Here is a 27,143-nt window from a genome sequence, read left to right on the forward strand (position 1 = left end):
TAAATTTTGTTAAAAGTTAAGAAGCATAAAATACACACAGCACTTTTTATATTTAACACTGTAGTACAGAAAAAAACCCCATCATTAAGTATGAATTACATCTTCCATTATAATACTGCAAAAAGAAAACAAGTAAAATTCAAAACAGAAACAGATCATTGTTTAGCTTAAAATTTATTTCTTAAAAGCAAACTTAAACGTTTTGAAAAATACTTGATTTCAAAATGAAATATTTTAAAATTCAAAATGTTTCCCTTCAATGACCACAATCCTAGTAAAATAACACAGTAAAGCACATCCTTAATCACAAAACTGCAAACAAAAAATAGCAAAGTATCACATTTATCTTACTGTCCAAGTTGAAAGAAAGATGGTAATATGTACACAATACTAGTGCTCAAAGTATGTTTAAGCTTAAAATGGTTTCAGTGGTAAATAAACATGCTACCATGTATGGGTGCTTTTAAAATAATGCATGACCATTTTTATTGTGATATTTCATATATTATTTTTCATATAAAATCCTGAATACCATTTGCATAATTATTTTCCCATTTTTCTAGTAAGTAATATTCTGATATAGATTGTCTTCTGGAACTCAGTGGAAAACTACAGCTCATAGAATAGAACAGCAATAGAACATTCAATAGAACAGTAAGCAGCAGCCACAAGTGGGAATGCTTTACAGTATTCCTGTTACACTGGTAAAGTGCTAGCTCTTAATAGATCTGCATTAGAAGAGCAACTAGCAGTTTTCATGACAATTTTTTCAGGTTCTGTAACTACGGGTCTCACATGCCAGACAAGAAACTAAGTTCTAACCCCAATAAAAATGTCAAGAAAAAACCCCAAATAACAAACTCTCCTGCCTCGATCATATTTAAGCAACTTTTAACTATTTTAACTATTAAAAGAAGACTCCTCTCCTCTAGCATTATTTCAAACAATCTGCTGTAGAGCCAGAGCTACTGCTCTGTGCACCACCTCCTTTCATGAAAGGTCATGGAGACCAGGGCAGTTCCCCAATAACTAGGAAAAACAGGATCTATATATCCACCCAAGAAAGAAGATTTGAAGAACTACAGGCTGGTCAGTCTCGCTCCAGCACCTGAAGTAATGACAGACCAAATCAACCCCCTGGGAAATCAAGTATATGTAGGACAAGAAGGTGAGTCAGAGCAGCCAGCATGGATTCACCAAGGGCAAACCATGTCTGACCTACTTGATTATCTTCTATCATGTGATGGGTTATGTTGAGGAGGTGAGAACAGTTAATATCATTTGGTCTCTAGCAAGGTTTCCAAGTCATCTACAGCATTCCTGAGGCCAAACTCGGAGGTGTGGACTGCACAGGTAGAATACAACGCAGAGAAAAACCTAACTGGACCTTCAGGCTCACAGGATCAAAACAAACAACAAAACAGTTAGAAATTGTGTTCCTCAGGGGTTAATACTGAGGTTGAAGCTATTTAACATTTTCATTAACAACCTGGATGATGAATTGAAATACACCCACACCAAGTCCATATATGACACTGAAACGGATGGAGAAGTCGCTATCCAGATAGGAGTGCTGCCATCCAGAGGTTTGAGAAAAGAGGTGACAAGAACCTCATGAAATTCAGTCAAGAAGAACACAAAGTCTTGCACCTTGGACAGAGCACACTCAGTGGAGCAGTGCTGCCTGGGCACTGAGTGCCTGAGGAGCAACACTACAGAAAGCTGTCGACAAACTGAACACAAACAAGACTCTTCACAGAGGCAAACAGAGAAAGAACAAGAGATAGAAGATGCAGAAAAGGAAATTCTCACTGGATACAAGGTATAAAAGCTCCACATTGAGTTCCTAAGAATGGAACAAGCAGCCTAGAGAAGTAATAGAAATTTTGTCCTTTAAACACTTTCAAAATTCAGCTGCACAAACCCTCAACCAGCCTGATGTAGCTTTGAAGTCAGCCCTGCTTTGAACAGGAGGATGGAGTAGATGTCCAAAGGTCCTTTTCAACATAATTTTTTAATTTTTAATTTTTTATCTGTTTTCTTATATCACCTGCTCACATATTAAGGTCCTTCAGAATGTACATGAATCCTTCCCACTACAGGGGAAAGACTTACCAAGATTCAGGATCCTAAACAAGCAGACACACTGATCCATGCCTAAATTGCTGTCTTCTGCTTCATTACATCCTCATGTTCTTTACCACAGTTATCAAAGCTCCACGAACTTTGAACAAATCATGTTCTGCATGTCTGATCTTGTGATCATAAAGGTCAAACTGCAAGACCAGTATGAATAAAAAAGAAAAAAAAAAAAAAGGAAAAAAAAAAAAATACAAGTTCCTTGTGAAAAACTCAACTCACCAGAGTGAGGTTGTGGAAATATAATGAACCATCTGGATGAAAGGTAATGGGTCAGAGGTGGCACCACAGCTGGTACAAACACACTAAAAAGGAAGAAAATATAATACATTGACGAGATTAAACAGGTATTTCTGTAGCAATACTTCTGTTTGTATATCTTTTTACCAGGGCAATGCATGATTTAGGAATGTAAATACGAAACCTGAGAACTGGTGATTGGTATTGAGCACTTATCACCTCACCTGTTCAAATAAAGTCATTGCAAACTTCTGGTGGGAAACACAATGTGGTGCAGTGCAAATATCTTCCTTTGTCTCATCTGCAATGTGGAAGTGAATTCGCATTAACAGGTTTTCCTAGCCAAAGAAGAAAAGGCAAAAAAAGTATTAGATAATTTCAAATGCAGGCAAAAGTTAAGATATAAATTACAAGACAACATCAGATGCAATAATGTTAAAGTGTTATTTACAGAAACAGAAGGCTCTTGCAAGTTTGTGAAAGTTGTCTCAAAACCAAATGAATTTATATTTCTTTGATACTAAAAAAATGGCCTCCACTTCTGATTTGAAATATTATGTCAGGATTTTATTTACTAGCACTGCTGAACATTCTGCTGCTGATTTGTCTGTCCAGTTCTCAAGCATCAATGGATTTGACCAAACGTAACAGGCAGAGCAGCTCTGCAGTTTTAAAATCACTGGATTCACAATAACTTCTCATCAACACAAAGTAACTCAAATCAACTTCCACATTTCACATGGGCTTTGAAATATGGCACATAATCTACATTCTATCAAAAAGGGGGAGAACTAATAAATGAAAAAGTAGACTAAACTCTGTATGAAACAAGAGCACTGAACATTTGCTAGACATTATTTCACACAACTCTATCTGTTTTAAAGTTCTCAGGGGGTCTTGTCCCGAGACTTTCTCTCCTCCCACTGTTGCCAACATTAACCTGTGGGTACCATAAGTTTACTGACATCTCTTCCAGCAGCACACTTTTCACTATCACTCTTGGCTGTCTGGATGGTTTATAGGCCTGAAATAAACAGGTCAAGATTAATTGTTAGGCAAAACATTTCTGACCTTGTACAATTTGGCTTGAACAGTTTTCCTGTGAAAATATGATTTCAGAATAACTAGCAAACAAAATGTCCTTTCACCCTTTTGAGGTGAACCTTAAAACTAGAATCCTGGATCATTCTTGCAGTGCAATTTTTTTTACAATTCATATCTAAGACACACTTGAGAGTGCAAGCAAAAGTAACTGTAAAAATGGTTAACACTGGTATTTCCATCTCCAAATCACTAGCTTACGGATCTCTTAGGGACTTTTCCAGGTCACACATCCAAAGCCTGTTGCAATATGAGGAAAGAAGGAATGGAAGAGAATAAAGGGGAGCAGGGGGAAGGAAAGACTGTGTAGCACGGGGCCACATCTGTGCCTGCCAAACCATCCTTCAGTTATACTCACAAAACATTCAGCAGCATCATCCATGATGCCCAGCTGGAAGCGCTGCTCATCCTGAAATGTCTTTGCAAGAGCAGTACGCAGGGCATCAGAAGGCAGCACCTTCTCACTGCTGCACTGAAATTGGTTGAAGATACCCTAGCGAAAACCCAAAAAGATAGTTAAGTTACTGTATTTTCAAAATATGACTCAACTTATCTGAAAACAAACAGCAAACATTTAACTTGCTTTGATCCAGGAACACACAGATACTTGTATTGAACATGGACTACAGGACAAAATCCTAAAAGTTCTTCCTTTGAAATCATATTAACCTTTGTGTAATTTTTCCTTCCCTTTCACATACCCAAGGGAGGGTGGGGAGCTTAGGAGTAAATTTCCCTCATTGTTAATCCCACTTGGATCTTCCTCCAAATCTGATCCCTGAAGCAAATACAATGAACACCAAAAGTTCCTCACTTTTATTCCTGTTTCTGCTTTTCCAATTAACTTTCTCACTTCAGCTCAGTAACTTTCTTCTTACACATGCCACCTTCTTTTCTCTTTTAAGCAATTCTTTCCAAACACCTTAGGCCTTAAACAGCAGTAACTTGCTACTCGCACACTTCAAGGAATTGACCTTCCTGAAGTCCAAGTGGGTAACAATTAGATGATTTTTGTGTCAACGTGCTGGAGGGAAAAGGCACAAAGCAAATAGGAATAACAGTTCCTAAGTACAGCCAGCTCTTCACTTGCTCCATAAGCCTGCATTTTCATAACTTACTCACACATCACCTGGGTAACCATTTGCAAGGATGAGCAGTTCTATAAAGACACATTATTGTCTAAAGTGCAGGTTATATCCATGAAAGTTCAGTATATATTCCCAATATATTCCCTGACTAAAAGCTCACATTTCTTTTCTGTGTGTGAAACATCCAAAACATCTTCTGAAGTTATTTAACTTTGACTGTGCCCTTCCTACAAAAACAGGAACAGAATTCTGTGCGCAAGATCCTCAGGTTCAGTAAAAAACTTCTACCCTTATTTTCATATAGGACCACTCTGTCTCCACACCACTCTGTTCCACTTTCTACCTAATTTCATATGACAGGCAACCTTCACCAGTGTCCATCTCCAAATTCTGCTTGTCCTTTCCTATAAAACTTTCCTTACAATTTCTCATAAGACTGTGAAAAACCTCAATTCTTACTGCAAGAGGGGAAAAAAGGGTAATAGATAACCTTCAATTGGGCACCAGTTGGTTTTCCTGCCTTCTAAACTTAGTAAAACAAGGAGAAAACCAAACTGGTTTGTCTGTTTAGTTTTCTTTCAAATCTATACTAATCTGCAGCAATTCACAATTTATGTATCACTTCCTCCTTTATTTACAGAAAACTTCTCCCCAGTATACTTAGGATCTATATTATTTGGAAATAATCTGAATATTTTTCTCCTTTAACTATTCTTCCTTGTTTCTTATAAGGAAATGAGAAAGTAAACTGGGAAAAGGTTTGCCAAATGGTACAATTTTGTCTGCTTTAAGTTGGAAGAGCACAGAAACACAGCTGTCACTGCCCAGCCAGCACACAACCTCTGCGCCCCTGCCATTTCTGCCTGTAGGAATGGAACAATTTATAGTGTTGACATATTATCTAAAACAGATGTAAAATGCCCATCTCTCTTTACTGCTACTTTTATTTTGGTAGTCCTCATGGTGCTCATTCCTGGGTGAAGGCCCACTGTGCTGAAGTTCAGAGCCCTTCTAAAATTGCCTTTATTAGAATATCAAATAATCATTAGAAAAGTGGTAATGAAGAGAATGATGTGAGGCAATAAGTCTCATACTTCATGAATTACAGACAATACCTCTCCTCTGTTACCCTTTTTATGTATGTATATGAAAACTGAAAGAATTACGAAGTCTTTGCACTTAAACTCAATCGCCATTTCTGTCACTCTGATAACTGAGCAAGTTTCATGTTTCATTAGTGAATTTTCTCATTTCAGTGAACTTCAAAAAAAAAAATAAAGGCAGTGAGACATAACTCCATCCTGCTTCTGCACCTTACATTAAATAATTTCCGAGCACTTGAAAACATTCACGGCTATGCTTTGGAAATGTGTTTATTCCGGTTATCATTAATCTTACTTCTTAGATCTGGAAACCAAGACACTTGCCTAGCGACTGGTCTACAACCTCACTGCCAGGAACTGATGGATGGGACCTGGTCTGCTTCAATGAGAGCCCTGAAATGGCTCTGCACTCCCAGGGAGGGGGAATCAATGCAGGCTCTAAACTAGGTAAAAGGAGAAGCAAGCAAGCAACCCAATACTCTCTTTCAATTTCATCTTTAAAGGAACAGTATATTTACCATGGAACAAAAAATAATTCAGTAATGTAAAAGAACTCTGTGAAGAACACAAAAATCAGGAAGTAAGAGATCTGAATAGTATATGGAAGAATGTTTCCTCAAATTTGTAGTGACATAGCATATATAGTTTAATTTAGATTACAAAAAAAAGAAGTCTTAAAACCAGTGAGTAATTGTGCATTTGAATCTAATAAAGATCAGATCTTATCATGTCATTGCACAGTGCAGTTTGCAGCATGATGGAACACAGTGCTCATAGGAAGTCCCGAAAGCACCTCTAATGGAGTCAAAAACACTTTGAACACAGGGTAGTTTGGTTTTCCTTGAGTTTTGCTCTGGGATTTTGGTGTTTTTTAGGGGGGGGATTGGGGTTTATCTTCTTTATTTTTCAATACAGGTTCTTTGCTTCCCTTCAGAACAGGTCTGTCTTGTCTCTCAGCCTTAGATGGACAGGTGTGGCATTTCCTGCTGTTTCATCACTTAAAATTATCTAAGTCAGATCTCTCTCCTTAATTTAAGGCCTTGCCTTGAGTGATACTGTTAATCACTAACACATTTGTTCCATATACAGGTATGAAAAAAGCCAGCTGGGTGCAGACCAGGAAAGTGCTGCTGATTCTGCCCCAGGAGTTCTCATGGCACCTTTCCTCCAAGTGCATAATGAGAACTCTATACACAAAACACTCAAACTTCGTTCTCTTTAAAAAACTTCTTCAACTGAAACTGAATATGGTGAAAATCCCATCAGTGTATTCACTGATGATCTCCCTCAATGGCTACATTCCAACACAAATGAGCATACTCCTAACAGTGGTAACAATATGAATAGACACTGTTAAAAGTTTCATTTAACCAGTTTTCAGTAACTAAAATCAAGGATGCCAAACAAAAAAAGAACTAGCTTAACAAATTACTGATACTGTATTAATAGCAGTAGTTTGATTTCTACCCTGAGGACATGTTCTTGGCATGGTGGTAAGTCTACAAGCCAAGACAGAGAACAGTATGAGCAAGAGATTTTTCAGACAGAAGGACTATCTTCGTGTTATATATATCTATACCTATATATATATGCATTCCTAAGATATATATAAAAAAGAAGCCTATTTCCCACCACATCTCCTTTCCTACAGGTCTTCAAAGGTCTGGAAAGGGAAGTAGAGACAATGAAATTAGGATGTGCAAGCATTCCTTAAGACCAATACATTCCCAAAGTTCATCTAGTTGCATACAGTCCTTCCCCACATACTAAGTCAAGATCAACTCCAATTACAGAGCTGATCTTTTGCCAGCTTGCTCTCAGATGCATCCAAACCTGGAAATTCCTTAACCATGCCATGCAATCTATTTTAGGGGCTCGCTTGGTTTTTTACCATTCAGAAGGCTTTTTCCTAGTTTTTTAACTGGAAGCTTCATGTCCTTTCTACTACTACACAGTTGGGCTTCTGACATACATCAGAACAAAGCCTTGAAGAGTCAGTGGGCTTCCAAAATAGTCCTCCACTTTGAAAAGTGTGGGGATCAATATCAAATTGATCAAAGATCAAATAAAGGAAAACAACCTAAGGTTTGAGACAAGGAACATTTATCATGCAACTCTTCAAATGAAAACCTTGAAAGTATTACAGAATGCTAAAATTCAAATGCATGACCATAAACCATGTTCTTCTCCAGTAGTTTAGAGACTAAAGATAGCAAGTATTTTTTGAAGTAATTCATGGGACTGACATGAGTTCTTGGGATTTCTTTTAAATTTTAAAGATTTGAAAGTTGCAATATCTGTGAATCCCCCCATAATTTATACAATCTGCTCCCAATTATCTTTTAACGGTGTTTGGAATCAATTTCCTCCCTAGGAAAGAAGTATTCCCTTTACTTGGGGTAAACTGACATCTGCAGTGTATAACTAACCATACCAATTAAACAAACCAAACTTAATATACATGCACATGTGACTTCTTACTCAAGTATGCAGACGTAGGCTGACATAAGAATAAATTGATAGCTGAAGACAACAGGCAATAGCTACTGAATCAGATCAGTGTTCGTGCACTGTGAATTTGAGCTGTGTCCTTGGCAGCTGACTGAGAACTAATTATTCCCTTCCAGAATTATGCAGAAGTTTCTTCTGGATGGGGATATCACTGCAGCTCTAGTGGTGTGGTATTTCTTTCAGAAAAACAAAACATGTTCTCCCTCAAATGCCTTCGTATTCCCTATGTTAATAGTTTCTGCCTTTTAGCAAAAGTTGCAAATATTAAATAGCCAATCCTCATCCTTCTCTCAACTGCTCAACATGTCAATATTATTCTTGTTGTCACTCAATTGTTTCTTGGTTTTGGTTTGGGGGGGGGGGTGTTTGTATTATTTTCTTTAAACTTTCTCGCTATTTCAACAAATTTCTTACTTGATTCAATTTAGTGGACCTTTTTTCTTGCTAATAGTACCTAATCTGTTCTTCAGAACATAACACTCTCCTGATGAAGCCTCTTACTCAGCACCATAACCTGTTTCAATAAAAATTCTGGTTGCTAAAAATTCCTTTTCTCTCATTCAAACACATCAGCCTCCACCCACAGTATTTCCACTAGCTCACTTTTCTTCCCCACATTTCCTCAAGTCATATTCGCCTTCAGGGTTGCAATAAATTCTAGCGCTATTTGGGCTTGTGTCTTTGGATCTCCTCCCACACCTCCAAGTTTTAACAATCAACTTAGATTTCCATTTATTAATTTCTTTTAGAGCCTCTTCCATTTGTACTCACACTGTATCCCAAACATTAACATCAGGTCCCAGTACAGACTGTCAAGTGAGGCTCCCGTGGCTACTACCAAAATCAAGTAAAATAATACTTTCCATGAATGTTGTTTAGGAGGGTGGCAGCAAAAGAAACCCAAATCGAAGAATGTACACATCTACTAGGTAACAATTTATTAACTGCTTGATCAAGATCAAAACAGGTAATTGTTATTTGGAAGCTTCAGTTACCAGTTTATTAACTCAGGAAACCATACTGGCTGCTAGTTTATTTGGCAGGCAGTAAACTGCAAGTGCCAACCGAAAAAAAGAAGTTCAAACAATAAAAGTAATTATTTTATGTATTTTGACTGTTTTACCCTGAAATACCACTGTGATTTGAAAAACGCAAAAGGGGATGAAATCTTTGCAACCAATCTCTTACTGTCTCAACCACATGATGAACATTTCATAACAAATCACTCCATTTCAAGCAAGTGGCTAATCAGAACCAACAGCAGTCATTCCACTTCTTCAAAGCACTCTAAAACCTTACTGTTCTCAGTTTTCATCTCAGACAACCACATCATTTTTATACAGAAAATTCACATTCTTCCTGCTTTTGTTGCACATGACAAAATTACAGAAAAGACCAGCCCTACTGGAATTTATCAATCAACAGAGCATTCTTCTTTGTGACCTACAAAAAACACTCTGTCCTATATCCTGGCACTATGGAGCTCTCAGTACAATCCCTGGAAGGAGAACAAACTCTCTGTGGCATGCTCAGTACAGTGGACGGATTTCCCCCTTCCTGCCCTTTTCCAGCTGTGATAAACAAAACACCAAAGCAAAGTCATGCTGAAGAAAAAGGAAAATAAACCAAAACATAATAGGCTTCAACATCAATAATAAATCAAAAAGCTGTTCCAGTGTTACAGCAGTCAAACCATAGTAGTAAGGACAGCTTGTGTACCGAAAAAAAAAAATTTAAATAATGTCATATCTTAAAGAATAGTGTTTGGGATTCCAGCACAGAGTCTGTAGCTCTCTCTTGTCTTTTAATTGTTGTTGACGCAAGGTTCCTTCAAAGTACCCAACATATGTATGTTTGGAATGGTTTCAAGGTTTATTTTGTAGCCACATAAACATAGCCAGGTAGCATAGCAAGTTTTAAAATCACTTCAAGAATTTGTGCAATGGAAGTCTTCAATATGGTACAAAAATAAAATGTGACTTGATACCAAGTATGACATCAATGTCCTGTGATCCCACATTTAAAATTGCAAGTAGTATTTAGAGAGTTAGCTGAGCATTTACAGTAAATACTGTGCATGACATCAGAATCCCTAGAAACAGCTGCAGCAAGCCAAGAAAGCGTGGAAAAAATACAACTTCTTCGGTGTTATTCAAAGGCTAAATTTAGCTTAATGAAGACTATCTTCCTCTAGAGTCAATACGAAGAGGATGTTGCCTTTAGAGAAGCATTTCAGAGTCAGAGAAGAGCACGAATCCTCTCTGCACAACACAGGAGGCATCAGGTATCTTGGGAAGGGCCCCTGAAGTGGAGTGAGGGGACTCCACATAGACTACTCCCCACAGGAATTATTGTCCCTTTCCCAGGCCAGGCTGGAATCTGAACATGCCAGCACGCTCTGAAGAGGAGCAAACACATCGTGCCTCCATCTTGCGTGTCTGGACACATATTTTGGGCAGATCCACCTGACAGCATGCAAGGCTAATTACCTCTCCCCAGACCCTAATGGGAGATTTTCGCATGGTATAGAGCTCCAAATTCTTGTGTTCCCACTGGATCCAGTCACATCTTCTCCCTCATCTTAGCAAAGCCTAAGGCAAGATTCAAGAGAAAGAAGATGTCAAAGACCTGGAGGCTAAGCTGGCATTACCCTGGCAGGACAACAGTTAAAGGTTTCCAGAGCAGAAAGGAGAGCTGGGGCAGGGGAAAAGCTGAGCACAGAAGGGAGGGCACGATCCTGCTGTACTGGGACACAAAACATGCTCTTGGTGATGTTTGCAGTATTAGGTGCACATTAAGCACATTATCCCATATGTCTTATACAAGTTTACACATACCATGTACCAGACAGACAGACTTGTACAGGAAGAAAAAAATAGAGCAACTTGAAAACACTGATCCAGAGGGCAGCAGAGGACAAGTAAATACCTTACACAGCATTTTCCCCACTTCTGCTGCCTGCTTAAGGATTTAGGAAGATCAATGTGACCATCTCCACAGTTTGGGGCTGTCTTCCTCATGCATACTCCTACCTTTTCAGCTTCATGCAAGCAAGACAACCTATATTTCTTGTTTCTGGTGTTCAGAGGTTTTTTTGGAGGTGAAGGAGGTTTGCATCCCCTATTTCACTTAGAGTTAAGTGACCACCTTTACTATTCATCTTTATAATAACATTTGACTTGATAACAACACAAAAATTGGGGCGAGACTTCTCAAATATTTATGTACACACATCATAATTTCACACAAGATAAAGGTGGAAGTGTGTCATAATATCACCCAGAGAAAAAGGTTCTGGAACAGTTTTGGGTAGGATACTGCAATCTCCCATGAAGAACAGATTGTAAACAGAGGAAACGCTAGCTTTTTGAACCAGTTGCAATTTGTTTACTTTTTCAAGGATTGGTTACTGCCCCCATTCATAAATACTTGTCTAGATTCTTTAATTGTTTACACATTCTTTAGAGTTTTTGTGAGCTATAGGAATTCTGCACACAAGATAAAAGTTTCCTAAAACGTGCAAAAGTAGTAGAGAATTTGGTGCAACATTATAGCTTGCTTGGAAACTAAGGGTTGTAACACCTCCTGGCTAAGCACAGCATTGCTAAGAAATTCAGATAGAAAAAAAAGCCCAAAACCAAAACCACAAAAAAATTCCTTGCAGATATCTGTGAGCGAGAAGACAGCACAACAACTTTTTCAAAGGCTGCTTAATTTAAAAAATAAGCATATGGCTGCAGGCATGCAATTTGTGAAATCTGCCACTCTACCTGTCACTTCCAAGTTTATAATAGCTTACCACACACTTCAAGACATCAAAAGCAAGGATTTTACCAACAGAACTAAACACTCTTTGACCCAATGTCTGCTTTTAATACGTATTAAAATACAGAGATCCTGTCATCTTCCAGTCTTACTGTAGTGCTTGCCTTCTCATACTGGTATTGCTAATCAACATGCATCTTTTCCACAGTTCATCTTTCAAGACCAGGGCCACAAAGGCCCATCCTCCCCATTTCCTGTAATATCCTTTCACACTCCTCTCCCTCTTTTCCAGTAATCTCGCGCAGAAAGACTTTTAACTATTATCTTTATATTGAAACCAGGAGTTAAAATGCAGAGTTGAGGACCTACTTTTAATCATGGCAGAACCTGTCTGATCTCCTGGTATTTCCTTGACATATCTTGCTGTTAGGTTAAACCCCAGACCAGCAAAAGCTTACATTTCCTAAATCCTTTTCTTTCTGACCTCAGCTAACAAAGAATGCCAACAATCACTTGGCAATACTCGAGGGCATGATCCAAGAAATACCTTCAAATTATTTATTCCACTGAACTGAATGAACTCAAACCAGATCATGACTAAGTCTTGCCACTTCCCTATAAGGAAGGGAATATATTTAATACTTCATCTTTTCCTTGTCTGGATGTGCCATCTTGCTCCTAACCTACTGTTACATCCTCTTCTGATGATACTGCTGTAAATATCATCCTGTCCCATCATTTCAACAGATACATCTTGAGACAAATTTCCCTTCAAAAGGAAGTAACTCCACTTCATGCCTTAACAGTCTGCTCTTTGCTATGAAAGGGAAAACCCCTTAATAACAGCCCAAAAACTAACTAGATAACTCATTTCAAGCCTGTCTCTACGAGAGCACCTGTAAAGTCACTTAACAGTAGCAAGACAGCTATTAGAGCATAAATATTGCCTGTGTGAACATCAGATGATCTTAATTTAAACCTTACACTATTTTGCCATATTTGTAAGATACGCTGTCTGTGCTTTTCATTACTGCACACATAATTATGACACCATAAATTCTACCACAATTAATTTATATACTTAGTTGGATTTTACAACCCCTTTGTGATCAAAGTCTAAGTCTTTATTGCAGAAAGAAGAATCACTGCTCAGGAAGATTAAAGATGGTATTTTCATCATGTTTGTATCATGTCCATTTCTCCCACATGAAGCTGTGGGTTTGAAGTAGCAAAACTTAGAAAGGAGGGCGCAAAAAAACCCAGAAGTGCTACAAATTAATTGGTAGAGACAAATGGAGACACAGCATTGCACAACTGACTCAAGTAAATAGCAGCAACTCAGAGCTAGCATCCAGATCTTACTGTCCAGGTAGCCTCTACGACAGTCAGCTATTGCATCTGCATCTACAAACAGAACTGATGTTTATTAAAACAGAGACTACAAAGATTGGAGCCATTTAATGCAGACGTCAATATTTACAGTAGAAAATACCCTTCCCCATCCTGACATTTAAAGAAGCTCTAAAGGGACAGGTAAATGCTGATGAGCATACTAACTGTATCCAGTACTGTATTTGTACACCAAATGGTAAATTAGAAAAAGTTAAGCAAACGTGTATTTTACTGCCTGAACTCATTTCTCTAACAACAAGGAGGCTCACAAGAATTTGCATGCTATTGATAAGAGCCCTTGTATCTGAAGATTTACAAACAGTATTCTCACACTCTTTTGGCTTGAACATATTTTAAAGGCAGTCCTATAAGTGTCTTGGACCAGTAGCTATCAGATTTATGTTTACTCTCCCAAATTTTCAGGTGCAATTTTGATTACATATATTAATCAGGTATCATAAATATTTCTGTTCAACTTTTTTAAAAATGGTTTTCAATTTATTTCAAACTTTTACCTTAAGAGCACAGAAGATGCAAGAATCGCCCATACATTTGTGCGTTGTGATTTGCCGGAAACTGCGGCGAAAAATGTCCAGGTGCCAGAGAACCTGAAACACAAAAAGCAGCACAGCCAATTTTATGAATATATAAAATAAAACACTGCATAAACCTCTGACGAAAACTGTACACGCTAAATAATTGCGAAAGTACACTAATGTTATCAGTCAACTTCACCTTTAAAAAGGGATGCTTTTTATCTAACTGCAAGTTGATATCTTCAGCTTTCTTCTTTAGCTGTAACCTTCACATACGTTAATTTACAATAAGACCTCCCTCTGAATTTCTTGCCACATGCTTTTAGATTAGAAAACTCTCTTTGCCTACATAGCAGTACCAGCTAAAACAGCACCCGCTCTGACTGCTCCCTCATGGTGGCACCAGGGCCAGCTGGGCAGAGCCGCCAAGCACACGTCATCCACTGCTGGGGCCAAAACTCTTGCATTCTTCCACCTCCTATGCAGCTTTCTTTTTCTGAGCAGAAAGACCAAATGATGGAAAAATGGAGCACCAACAGCTTTTATATTAACAAGTTCTTGCAAGTAAAAACAGTAGAATATTAAAAGCCGTTATGCCCAATATTACCATTAGAAAGTCCAATTATAGGTCATGATTACTGGCAGATTTCTAAACCTAACCTGTTTGGGCAGTTGTACCTTTCTCTCAGGACAGGTATGGTGGTAATATCAGGTGTGTGACCATGTAGGGTGACAGCACACAAAGCAAGCATGTTTTATTATGTTCTGGTAGCAACAGCAAGTGGTGACATTTGCTCTAACAGCACCAAGTTTTATTCTTAAGTTTTACCACTAAATCTGTGCGCTCCTGGAAAACTATTAAAATTCATATCTGTCAAACAGTGAAAATACCAATCTCTGAGGTGTTTCACAGTCTGCTCTTTACATATAAATGTGGTGAGTCCTGGCTATTTCAGCTTCAGCTGACAATAACTGGGCTTTCTTGTAACCCTCAGAGCCACCAGCCTTTCAGAAGACAGAGCCTTGCACTGAAAGAAGCCCTGACCTAAATCACGTCCTGCCAGGTTCCGGACAGAGCAGCAAGGTCTGGGTTGACGTGTGCTGGCTAAATGCTTCATTAGCACAGAGGAACCCAATGTCTTATTTCTGATGAATTTGTCTGGAGCAACTGGCTAGAAAAAGTTTAGCATCCTGAAAAAATTTGTGCTGTTTTCAACAAGTGTTTCCAACTGGAAAACTTCATTACCTAAACCATAATAATATGTAATATTCAATAAATGCATTTTTAAATATAGTCTGTAAAGTTTCCCAAAACTTCAGAATTGCCATGGCTATGTTTATACTCAAACTCTCCCTATACTTAAGGGCCTGGGAGGCAACATAAGCCTTGGAAACATTTGATTACACACAACATTCCTAAAGAACTACTACAGTCTTTACAAAAGGACAAAAAAACTACATTTAGGAACGAGTCCAATTTTTTTATGTAATTGCCTTTAGAGTTTATCTTGAATGTTTATAGGAATTCTTAAAAATAAGCAGCAACAAACATTCAAGAGCATCTCAGACTGAGTGTTAAAAAATTAAGGTAAGCCCCAGAAGTATATATTTTATGGAATTATTACCATCTTTATTTTTTTAAATTCAGTTTTGCTTTTAAGTTCTTTTGGTATAATATCTCTCTTGAGCTTTAGAAGAAAAGGGTTTCTGTAGGAGACTAAAGGCCACATCATACGCTTTCATCTTCATGCATGGCATGCAGCTGGTGTCAGGATCTACTTAGTTCTGACCTATGTTCAGAGTAACTTGGTATTAGGAGGCAGTCAGTGATTACACCTTACAGCTTAGTAAAGGTAACATCCAACATACAGAACATCCCTGGGAACGCCATTTTTCTTGTTACAGCTTTTCTTTGTACGTAGTCCCATATTTCCTAACATATTAAGCCTACTGAGGGTCATAGGTATACATATTTGTATTATTTGCACTGGGGGCTATCTGGAAGCTTGAAGTTAGTCAAGAACCTGACTGTGCCCACAGGAAAAAAGAAAACCAAACCCACAGTGACACAGTCTGTGCTGCACAGACAAGCCATAAGAAGGGATGGAAACTGATATGCAGAAGAGGTTTTAAACTCTGCTGCCAGAATAACTGAATCTCAACCATCAGATACTCAAAACATCTAAATGGTGACAATACCTCTATAGCAGCCATACCACTCCACTGCATTTGGCACTGGAAAAAGTTTTTCTTCTAAATCAAAATTCAATCATTTAAACTAAGTTACAAATCAGCAGTTAGAAAGAAAACTGAACTACATAAAAAAAGACCTTGTATAGGCATTATCAAACCTTGAACTTGACTGTTTCAACAAAAAAGTTAAATTTACTTTTTAAGGAGTATACATACTGCAAGCTATGCAATATTCTATTATTTTAAAATAAATTTTCTACATAGTTTTTATCTTTGGTTGACATATTACAAATTGACATGACATTCAAGTACAGTAAATTATGACTATGTATATGCTGTTGATTTCACCAGGAAAACCTGAAAATTAAAAAAGCTGTTCTATAACTCAACTAATCTGCATTTCCAAATGTAGCTATTCTACCTAAGCCCAGAAACAATTATGTACTGAAGCTTGGCTATATTTGATCCACAATCAAGTCCTGGAAAATCCTACAACAGACAGAGGGCAAAGACAGAAACATTGTTTATTCTATGCTCTTACCTGTAGCGCACTATTCAGGAAGCAACTGTTCTGTCCTGGTTCATTGCTGAGACCTTTACTGGGTGCTATTGAGGTGGTATTTCGTGGAGTAAACATGCCCTGTACATTCCCCCGACCCACAGAAAAGTAATTTCTTTTCCAAGACATCTTCCAGTATCAGCTGTAGAAAATGCAGGTTTAGGCTGGCACAATATTTGACTTGATCAGATCCCTCCTTTCAAAAAATTTGAAATTGGAACAACATCCAACCTTCTTTAAACTATAGTTTAAACAGTATTTATCCTTTTGCCAGGACGCAATTTGCTTCTTTTAAATCCAGCATGGGATGCTATTCTTCATTTGCTGCTTATGTATGCAAAAACCTCTTTTACAAGCAGCCACGTACAATGTTTGCAAAGGGAAGGAATCCATGGTCCTGTAAGTTCATCTGTTATGCTGCTTCTCCCTTTTCCAAACAGATAGTAACAAATGGCAAATCAAGGAGGTCCCAGAAGCAAGAGAAAAAAAACAGCAGCTACCTCCCACACCCCAAAAAACGCCAGCTTCTGTAATCCTTCTATAATCCTCCCGCAGAAGATGGGAAAAATCCAATTAGTAAGGGTGCAAAGAAACCAAAATCAAAACACAACCTTGGCAGCTCCCTTTCAGTCACATCTATCTTGGGTGATGAGAGAGACATTATCCTCACAGGGGAAAAAGAAGCAATTCCAGAACTTGAGAGCGAAGAGCTGTGAAGAAGCAGAAAGTCTCCAACACAGTCCTTCTAATTCTGTGCGCGATCTTTAGAAATTTCTTCTCTTGATCCTCCTTTTGCAATCGGAATGCCCAGCCGTGCCAGAAAGCTTGAGAGAGAAAAATAATCAAAGGCTTGCGTCATTTAATTACTCTCTTGGTTTTGCAGTGTTCTGCCAAGACCAGTGTTGCCTCACCTCCCACAATACACTAAATCTTCTGAGACAAAGCAAAAAATATAAACCTTCCTCCACCCAAAAAATAAAATAATACTGAACAGGGAATTACTAGAAAAGCATGTAAGAGCAAGGGGGCTTGGAGTATGCTGGAAGGGTTAAGAAGGAAGTTAGATTAAAAAAAATAAAATACAACGTTCAAGTGAACCCCATGGTAGTTTTCATACATATCCTTTACAATCCTGTAGTGTTAATTTTTTTTTAAGAGCTCTCATTCATTCAAGCAGTTGTACAAGGATTTGTGACTCTGTGAATGCGTGCTGTCCACCCTAGAACTGGGCTTTTGCACTGAACTTGGAAGGCCAAGACAACAGATGCACAAGGCTCATCCCTGACTCAGCAGCCCACAGCTCTCTTCAGAACAAAAGCAGTCTCCAAACTTTCACATCAGAAACTTTGTGTACGTCTGAAATGCCACTGTATCTAGGTACATGGGATCAGTGATGTCTTCCAAAGACACAGATGCTTCTGAAGAAGTCAGAAGAATTATTCAATAGAAACTGTCCTTCCCATCTCAAGTTCACTTTTTCCCCTCATTGCCAGAAATGTGGGGGGTGGGGGGAAAGAATTTTATTTAAGAAATCCCTAGGAACAAGAACTACAAGATTCATGGTAAAACACTTCTTTAAACTTTTACAAGGGTAGTCCACCCATACTTACAGAAACTTGCATAATATTTTCTATGGACATTCCCAATGACATTTAGGATTATCCCATTTTGATACATATAATAACAACTGAAATTACCTATTATGGTTGGTATGAGCAAGATGACTCTAATCCAAATGTTCTCAAGTATTAATTGCGGTAAGAAGTCACTACAAAATATGTAGATTTTGTGCATCAGCAAACTTAACTAAGAGAATAATACTTTACAAAGATACCCTGGGTATCCACAAAGGCACATTTTTCACCTTCCTCACAATTAGAAATTCTTCCTCTTCTGTCAAAACACAAAAAAGAACTTCCTCAATATCTGCAAATGTGTTACAGCAGCCTAACACATTCCCTTCTAGTAATATTTTCTTTGTACTTCTGAACACATTCTACAAATATTAATGAAGTCTCAGCATTGCTGTAAGGCAGGAAAATATCTACATACAGATGAACAGTCTTCTTGGTTGCCAGTGTGCCATGCAAAATTTTAGATGTGCTTGCAAGCCTGCAGACACAGACCATTACCATGCCCGTCGTGCAACATTCCTGAGTGCTGAACCTACACACAGGATTCATTTCAAAGCGATTTCAGCCTCAGCCCCCCTTCTTTGCTCAATCCCTTAATGAACCATGAGCCAACCGTACTGTGTGAGCTAATTCAGTTTCAAGCAACAGGGATCTCTGTAAGCCAACACCACTTGCAATAGGTGCAGTGGCTAAGCCTGCACCACAAAGACTGAACAGAACGCTGCAAGGAATGAGCCGAGACAGGCAGTGCTGCCTCACAAAAACCACCGAGCCAAGCACTGTCTTCTTTCTGCAGCACCTACAAAAAATGAAAATGCAACCCAAAACGTGCCCCAGAAGCACAGCTGAGACAAGCACCTATTCAGTGGACTTCAAAACAAGGTTCTGCTCTCAAAATGGGCTGTAAAATTAACTTTTAAGTACTTTTTGAGCCAAGTTGCCTCAGTTATGATGAAGTGAATACATTCTTTTTTAGTCGATTTTTATTGTCTTGGAACCAGAATCAAGATTAGAGGCTTTGTACTTCGCCTGTTGTTGCAGCAAGACTATTTCGAGCTGGCCCAAACCCTAAGAGTAACTGTGCAAACTTAGTACCTGCACTGCAACTGCGCAGGCTTAGCAGGACAGACTTCTTACCAAATTTTGCCCATGATCACTCACAGGAGCAAGTTCAGTTTGCTCATTTGGCTACGTGGCCCTTGCAAAGCTAAGAACAAGAAGAAAACACTGAAGCTGGTTACCACTCAGTTAGGACAAAACCGGATCTCTGGAGGCAGCTTCACACTGTGACAACCTCTAAAAAAATTATTAACACTATATACCAGCTCACGTTCAATAAATGTTAAACAAATGTTATAATAAGGAGTAAATAAAATATTAAAAAAGACTATATAATAAAAAAATAACCCCAACAATTCATGCTGTTTGGTAGCAGCTTTCTTCAGGAAGCAGGGAGGGCTCAGAGCCACAGAGACAGGCTGAGCAGACGAGAGAAGCACAGGGCATCACTCCAGCAACACAGCCCCAAAGCAAAGCTGGCCATGGTTCAGCACGTACTTCTGGCCTGAAGAAAGTCGAGGCTGTCCTTTGCCAGCACAGCACAGCACTCTACAAGATGTACCACACAAGATTTCAAGACCCTGTTCATCTCCATATTCCCTGGCTAAATCACAAAGAAACATAACACCTCAACTTGCATCCTTTGTTCTCTGGCAAGGTCCCACTACCACAGCTCATTTTAAGGGAGGGGAGGAAATGTAACATCCCTCTCTTATTGCAGTCTCATGTCTCTCCAAACATTTTAGGCTATTGCTTGAAACCCCATGTCCAGGTACGTGGCTGAATTAGAACAACTTGTTTAGGAAAGGAGATGCTTCCATTTAGCACTAGGTATAGCTGAAACCACCAGTTAAGTAGTTATCACACTATTAAATAAAAGCATAAGTGTAGCTCTGCAAGTCACTTTAAATTCAATCCTGAAGGTGATGAAGTAAAATAGAGGGATAGGAAGAGTTCCCAATACCAAGTAACCACGAAGAAAAGAATGAAGGCAGTGACCTCAAAGGTAAACATTCCTCACAAAGCCAGCTGCTGCACAACCAGAGGGGATGGCTTCCTCCTCTTGAGGATATCTCTTCTTTTTGAGATTCTTAGCTAGCCAGAAATACTAGACAGATTTATTTGCACACCTAGATGATAAAGTACAACTAGAAAAAGGTAGATTTCCATTCATCTCTATTACCAAGATTTTTCTGACAGCACAAATGGGACAACAGAGGAAAAAAGATTTCTGCTTTATGCATGTATTTTCTGTCTTGATTGCTATGCTGGGAGACAGGGGTGGGGATGAGTCTGTAATGTTTTTGCTATCAAGTTTACACCCGTTTGACAGTCTTCCTCTTAAAAGAATAACTGAATTACCTGGCTCTGCTACTTGTCCCTACTGGGTGGAACCAGGAACTGGAACTGACACCACCTTACAGTGCCACTCATGCCCACAACAGACTCATACTGGTCTTCCTTATTTTTTATTCTGCTATTGCTCAATTCCCAGTCTCTGAAGTGCTGTAAAGTTACAACAAAGCTCTGAGTATCAGAGACCTTAGGCTAACTTCACAGAATCCTGCTGGAAAATATACTTGGAGTTTGTGCAGGTTAAAACAAATGCTCTTTCAGACACCAATCCTTCTACTTAACTGATGCAAAAGTAATTATCCAAATGTTTGGTTAAAAGTTGCTAGTAAAGACCATCAAAATGATCTTGGAGTGAAGACTAAAAACAAAAGTTTCCCCAAATCCACAGATGTACTACCTCAGAGAGTAGGTGTACAGCAAGCCTGATCAAATGCTACAACGTTTCCCAGAGGACACAATAAAGGCCATTTCTGAGAGATCACCTAATGATAATGGAAACCAAAACTGAAAGTAGTAGACAGAACAGCAAGCAAACTAGCAAAATAAAGACCTATTTTTGGTCATTAGCAAGGTATTTTTTCAGTCTACCAACGACTATCCTGTAATCAGGACACTGACGGGTCAAACTGCCTTTTGGGAATACATCTGCCTGAAGTGGGAATGTTGGCATTTCTGTAGACAGCTTACTGCTTCTACAGTGATTGGAAGGAAAAACTGAACGATTCTATGAAGAAAGAATCTTCTTCTTCATCTTCAAATGAAATATGAAAACAAACCCACTCTATGTTCCTGTTAAGTGCTCAGACCAGTAAGGGGTACAGAGGGACCACATTCTGCAGAAACACCCCCAAGTGAGACTCTGCGAGCTCCTGGGGTCAAGTATAGCTTTATACTGCATGAAAATACTCTTTACAGCAGATACAGTTCTCCACCTTCCTCATCCAAAATGTTCATGGGTTTTATAAGACTCTGGTGGACTGCCTCTTAAAACAGTGTAATGAAATCTTGCAAACACTTACCTAATCTGAATCATTTGATTTTAAGCCTGACAGTCAGCCAACTCTATTTAAAGAGCATCTTTCACAGTAAAAAAAAAAAAAACCCACAGCAGAAAGCCATTGGTTTTGAACTGCAGAAGGTTCAGTGATGGTGGAAGGCTGAAAATGTCTACCTTCTACCTCTCAAGCTCAAGGGAGCTTCTTCCCACACAGTTGTAGGTTCTCCCCTAAGGTTACAAAGTTTTTCTGCAGCCCTTCGTGAAAGAAGGGCCTCAGGTGATAAACACCTGTGTTCTGTGCAGATTTACAACCACGTAGACTTTTCTTCAGAATTGTTACTTATCCTACAAAGCTATTGGGACAGTAGGGTAGCCATGTGCAGAATTTCATAAAGCAGTTAAGAAGACTCAAAGTATTCAGCCAGCTTTCAAATAATAAGAAATGCTATTAACACGCACCAGTAAAGAGGTCTACTGTAGCAGGACAATTATTCAAAGGCAAATTACAAATAAAAAAAAATTAAATAAAAAGGCCAAACACACAGTTCTACTTATCTAAAGCCAGCATTATGGTCTTTTCTGATCAACAATAATTTAACCTGCAAGATGATCTAGAAGCTTCTGGAGTAAAGCATCTCTTCTTGGACAATGTAATTTATAAAATCACCATGTGGGATAATCGAGTAATAAAGGGCTCCTGTCACAAGACAAATAATGAAAAAGTGGAAGCCAGAACTAGAGATGCAAATGTCACATTTGTATTTGCTCTGTGTGGGGCTGATTGCCAAAACACACTTTACTCCCCAGATAAAACTTTTACTCATATCAAAAGCATGATATCAATGACTGCTTCTCTCATCCATCACAGTACTTTCAGCACATGTATTTGCTGTGAAGCTTACAGGGAATGGAGGTACACAAACCCACAGCCTACTTCTGAAAACCATTGGAAGCAGCAGCCCCCCTTTATATTACCCAGTTCTGCTATCTCTGCAACTTTTCTCTGACAGCTGAAGAAGGAAAGAATATATGTAAAATTAAGAAAGTCTGCCCAGCCTTAAGGAAATTCAAACCCTTTCAAAACAATCTGCACACCCTTCAGATCTCCCCTTCACAGTTGTCCAGCTCTTTTAAGACTGCTGCACATGATAATAAAAGCTGCCTCTTTACACACCTGGATTTCCAAAGTGCTTATCCTCAAGTTTTGTATTACTTTCTACATGAAATCGAAGTTTATTCTCCCAAGCCTGTACTTAAAAAACACCCTATGTTCCCTTAGACCTGGTGCTAGACATTTCACAAGGAGGAAGGGGGGCTGAAGCCAGCTTCTCATCCCACTCCACATGGAACTTGTGGAGTTTAGATAAATGGGAAAAAACCCGGCAGCTTCAAATGTTATGCAAGTGTTCAAAAGCAGTTAAACATCACCAATCAATCCTGCATAACACAGAAAATCATGACAAATAGGAACAGGGCAGCTGTCAACCATATGGTGAAATGGAAGGTTCTGGTTTGATTCTAGAGAACTCTCAGCTGCCAGTTATTCCCTTTTCAAACTTCACCTTGGCTTTCCAAAGGCGAGCTGCAAGATCAATTCAGTCTTAGGTTCAGCCTCCAGATATAAACATTTTGACTGCAAAATTCCGTATTGTACAGCCATGAGCTACTGCAAAAAGATTTCAAGGCCCTTTATCCAATGGTACCTTATTAACAAAAAAATAATCTCATCTCTTCCAATAATACCACTGACCCAAGAAAATAAAGAGTTTTCCACTTTGGCTTTTAAATTCCAGTCCAACAATGACAAAAGAGCTCCTAGAAGCTTTAAGCATTCAGTAGTATTCAACAACATATGGCTTAATGACTGATAACTTTTTAAATCCTAAATCCTGCTGCCATTCTTTTCCTAACCTTGCAGATTTTCACTGCTGAACAGAAAAATTCTTCATCTTCTGTAACTGTAACTGCTACCTTGTTATAACTATGAGTTCTCCTGTCAATCTTCACACCCCATTCCTAGCTTAAAACAGAAATCAGTAGCTATCAACTCCCAAATCATACTCTGTACATTACAGCACCACAAACTCCAGTTTCATTAAACTCTATTTATTATACCTTGATTTCAGTGAAGTTTAGAACAACTGAATGTGTTAATACACAAACATCCATATAGAAAAACAAACATGAGTAAACAAGAAATGGATTTTGCAAGACAACCAACAAACAGAAATCTGGCACCATTAGGACTTTGATTTCAAAGGAAACAATGCAGATTAAGCAAAGGCAGCAACACACTGAGAGCAGCAATAGACTTTGACAAAACAGATGGACAGATTTTGGGTGGGAAAAATAGGTCTTTCCATTGACATGTTAAGAACCTCAAATACTGCAATGCACTATTGTGCCCAGGTAGTGTTGAAGTGGAAAGATGACACCCAGAGCAGAAATCAGTTTCTTGAACACGTGTATTTAACTGACTTCCTGATACCACTGCCTACTGAAAACCTCCCCAGAGGGTGGGCAACCAATTCCCACCTCGCTTGTGATCAACAGCTGGGGCCAGACAATGTATTTGTAAGTACGTTAAAAGCATTTACTCCCTCCCTCTTTTCTCGTAGCTCTGTATAGTATTTGATCTTAAAAAAATAGTTCTAGATTATTCTCAAACTATTAATTCACTGTATTTTGTGTTTTATCTATACCACTGTTACCACATATCAAGATGGCCTGCAACTCTCATGTTCTTGACAGACATTAACATACCAAGTTGCAAAACTAAAGCAGTTCAGAGGAACTCATATAAACAGAGAGTCAAGAAAGGGTGAGCAGCAGTTTATGGTGCTTGTGCTGGGTCCCAGTATTAGATGCTTACATAATTTTTTTCCCTGTTTTGCTAAAACTGACAAGCAGAAGGAGCACTGCTGCACTGCAGAACATTATATAGATTCATACTTCACAGAAAAATATAAAACCATGCACCCAGCATCCACAACATGCTGATTATTCCTCTTTTTTTAAGCAATCATCTGTGCTGTATAGTTATAAATAACACTTCAGTAGAATCACGAGTGTGCACAAGCACACATAAGCTGAGTTTAAGATCATTACTATGTAGTTTTAGAGGAATAAGTATAACTAATAGGAACAGGGAAACTCATTTTTGCTTCATTTGGCTTAGTATACAGAAGCATTTTGCTACAAAACCCACAGAAGGCTTCCGAACCTGAGTAGGAAAAATATTTCCACACACCATAAGAAAAAGCTTACTGAATCAAAACACCCCATATCCAACAGCAGTTAACAGCATATGGAAAGAGTAAAACAAACAAACAGGTTGGGGCAAACATAGCATGACACCATACACCTCACCAACAATCAGGATCAGAAAAGCAGGGGGAGCAGAACTCTAAGCCTGATTTCTTGTTTTCTGTACAACCCGGAGACCAGCAGAAGAAAACATCTGACTGAGGCATTTAGGGAAATTATACAGGAAAAGACTCTCTCTGCAAGTTCGTGAGCTGGGTCTTGTCCTCTTTTAAATAGGGAGCAAATAGACATGACCAAACTTCAAAATTTTACATCCCAAACTAGCAAATAAAGTGTTTGTCATACACTGCCACAGCATCACTGTGGCTCCTGCACCTCAAGAACTGACCTGGCCAGCTGGTCCACTGCTGGCTGAGCCAACAGCCATGGACACACTGTGCCTCTCCCCAGCTGCAGACCCATTCCATCACATGATCTCATGAAGTAAACAGCCATCTACAGGGCCCTGTGTTTTAGGGAAGAGGGTAATGGCAACTGAACTCACAACAGTCCTGAACTTGCAGCTAATCATCAAATACAGGCAAGGTCACATAATGATTCCCGCAAACACAGGAAAGGAGCCCTTGTATAACAGGATGTGCAGCCAACTCCATTACCTGAGATTTTACTTTCATTGAGAAGCCCCTTACAAATGGAAAAATTGCTTAAATTCTTCTGATATAAGACATCTTCTGAAAGATGTACTAGAACAAATATTTTGGAGAACAAAGCCACCCTGACATCTGTTAATCACGCAGTTGTAAAAGATGTCTTCAAACCAAGTCTAACCAATTTCACCATGTGAAAGTTGGAGTAAATGGCTAAAACAGTCAAAAGATACCTTCACTATCATACACAGTATATTCAAACACATTTCAGAAACTCAAATATTAACGAATACACATAGTATACACAGACAGAAACTACACATGTGCAAAGCAGATCGTATAAACAAGTTTTCTGAAATACAGATCTTTCATTTTATGTTAGAACTAATAGTAAGGTGAAACCATGAGATTTGCACACTAATTTTCACAAAACTCTGGCCTCTTTGAATTCAAAGTCTGAACTCAAATTTCTAAATTACGATTCAAAGAGACTGGTTCTCTAAGTCTTACTAGATGCTACCATAAGAAACTACTTCCATACTCATTAAAAAAGCTTATAAAACTCTTCCCAAGATTTTAAGGTATTACAATCTGTAAGAAATTTGCTGAGGTGAAAAAAAACAAAAACAAAACCAAACTAAAAAGCAACCCCAAACAAAATGCCATTCATTTTATAAAAAGCAGAAACAATGACACAATTACCTTGTATTAAAACCAGGCTTATGGAGAGGATGTTATTGCTTTCATTCAGAAAGGTTATTTCATCTTCACCAGAAAAGTACCGTGAAACTACCAAATGCAAAAGGGATTATTTTGTGTCCTGCTGTGGCCTGGAGAGATCCACAAAGCATGAAAGAGACCCTTGTTAAGCACAGGCAGGCTCTGTCCTAATGGGTCACAGAAGCAGAAGCTGTGCAAATGAAGTATAATACAAGCTGAACAGACCAGTAGGGTGTTGGGGTAACAGAAAGAATGATGTCAACAGCTTTGATTTATTTTTTCTCTGCCTGGTGAGAAAACGACCCTACTAAGTGGCACCAGAAGCTCCCTAAAAAAAACCAAACCAAAACAAAAAAAAAAAACAAAAAAAACAGGAAGCACTCAAGAAGATATATATATCCTGGAAGGAGTCCTTCTGCGTACCTTGCAGGTTGCTCATCGCCAAAAAAAGATCATGGAAAGGTAATTCGCAAGAGGTTTTTTTGCAACTGGAAGAAGCCTGTTGAAGCTGAAACTAAAACAGAATTATTAAGGTGCTCATGGAAGTTATAATACATTTAACAAACCAGTACATATGGAAACGGAAAACACCCCTAATAGAACTTTTTGCTGTTGTTCTTCTAAAACAGAATGAAAAGGAGTAAATTTAAGGGTATGTACACATGCCCCCATATACAAAAACAAGGCCTGGCCTGACAGCACTGCAAATTACCCAGCCAACAACAAATGTTAAAGCCACTAAATTCAACACTGAAAGAGTAGCTACTGAAAACTGCAGTCTAGCTCAACATTACAACAGGATTTCAGGTTGTAAATAAAAGGATGCTTACTTCAGA

At 38.6% G+C, this 27,143-nt stretch overlaps 1 protein-coding gene across 13 annotated transcripts in view; it reads right to left on the reverse strand.

Moving 5' to 3' along the window:
- The window catches only part of USP54 (ubiquitin specific peptidase 54), a 95,950-nt gene that overhangs the window by 33,402 nt on the left and 35,405 nt on the right, over nt 1-27,143 (reverse strand). For 11 of the 13 annotated variants that reach the window (XR_007631414.1, XR_007631413.1, XM_050334932.1 and 8 more), the window contains exons 2-6: nt 16,610-17,451; nt 13,855-13,947; nt 3,839-3,973; nt 2,604-2,717; nt 2,362-2,444 (exon numbers count right to left, since the gene is read on the reverse strand). Coding sequence is in view for 11 of the 13 variants with exons in the window: in XM_050334932.1 (XP_050190889.1) it covers nt 2,362-2,444; nt 2,604-2,717; nt 3,839-3,973; nt 13,855-13,947; nt 16,610-16,756 (572 nt within the window). In the remaining 2 variants the exon portion in view is untranslated. Of the gene's footprint in view, nt 1-2,361; nt 2,445-2,603; nt 2,718-3,838; nt 3,974-10,671; nt 10,774-13,854; nt 13,948-16,609; nt 17,452-26,289; nt 26,432-27,143 lie in introns of those variants that run through there. The other 2 variants (XM_050334924.1, XM_050334968.1) reach the window with 2 other exon arrangements.

Source organism: Myiozetetes cayanensis, unplaced genomic scaffold (assembly GCF_022539395.1).
Source record: "Myiozetetes cayanensis isolate MyiCay16 unplaced genomic scaffold, myiCay2020 scf10, whole genome shotgun sequence".
NCBI lineage: Eukaryota > Metazoa > Chordata > Aves > Passeriformes > Tyrannidae > Myiozetetes > Myiozetetes cayanensis.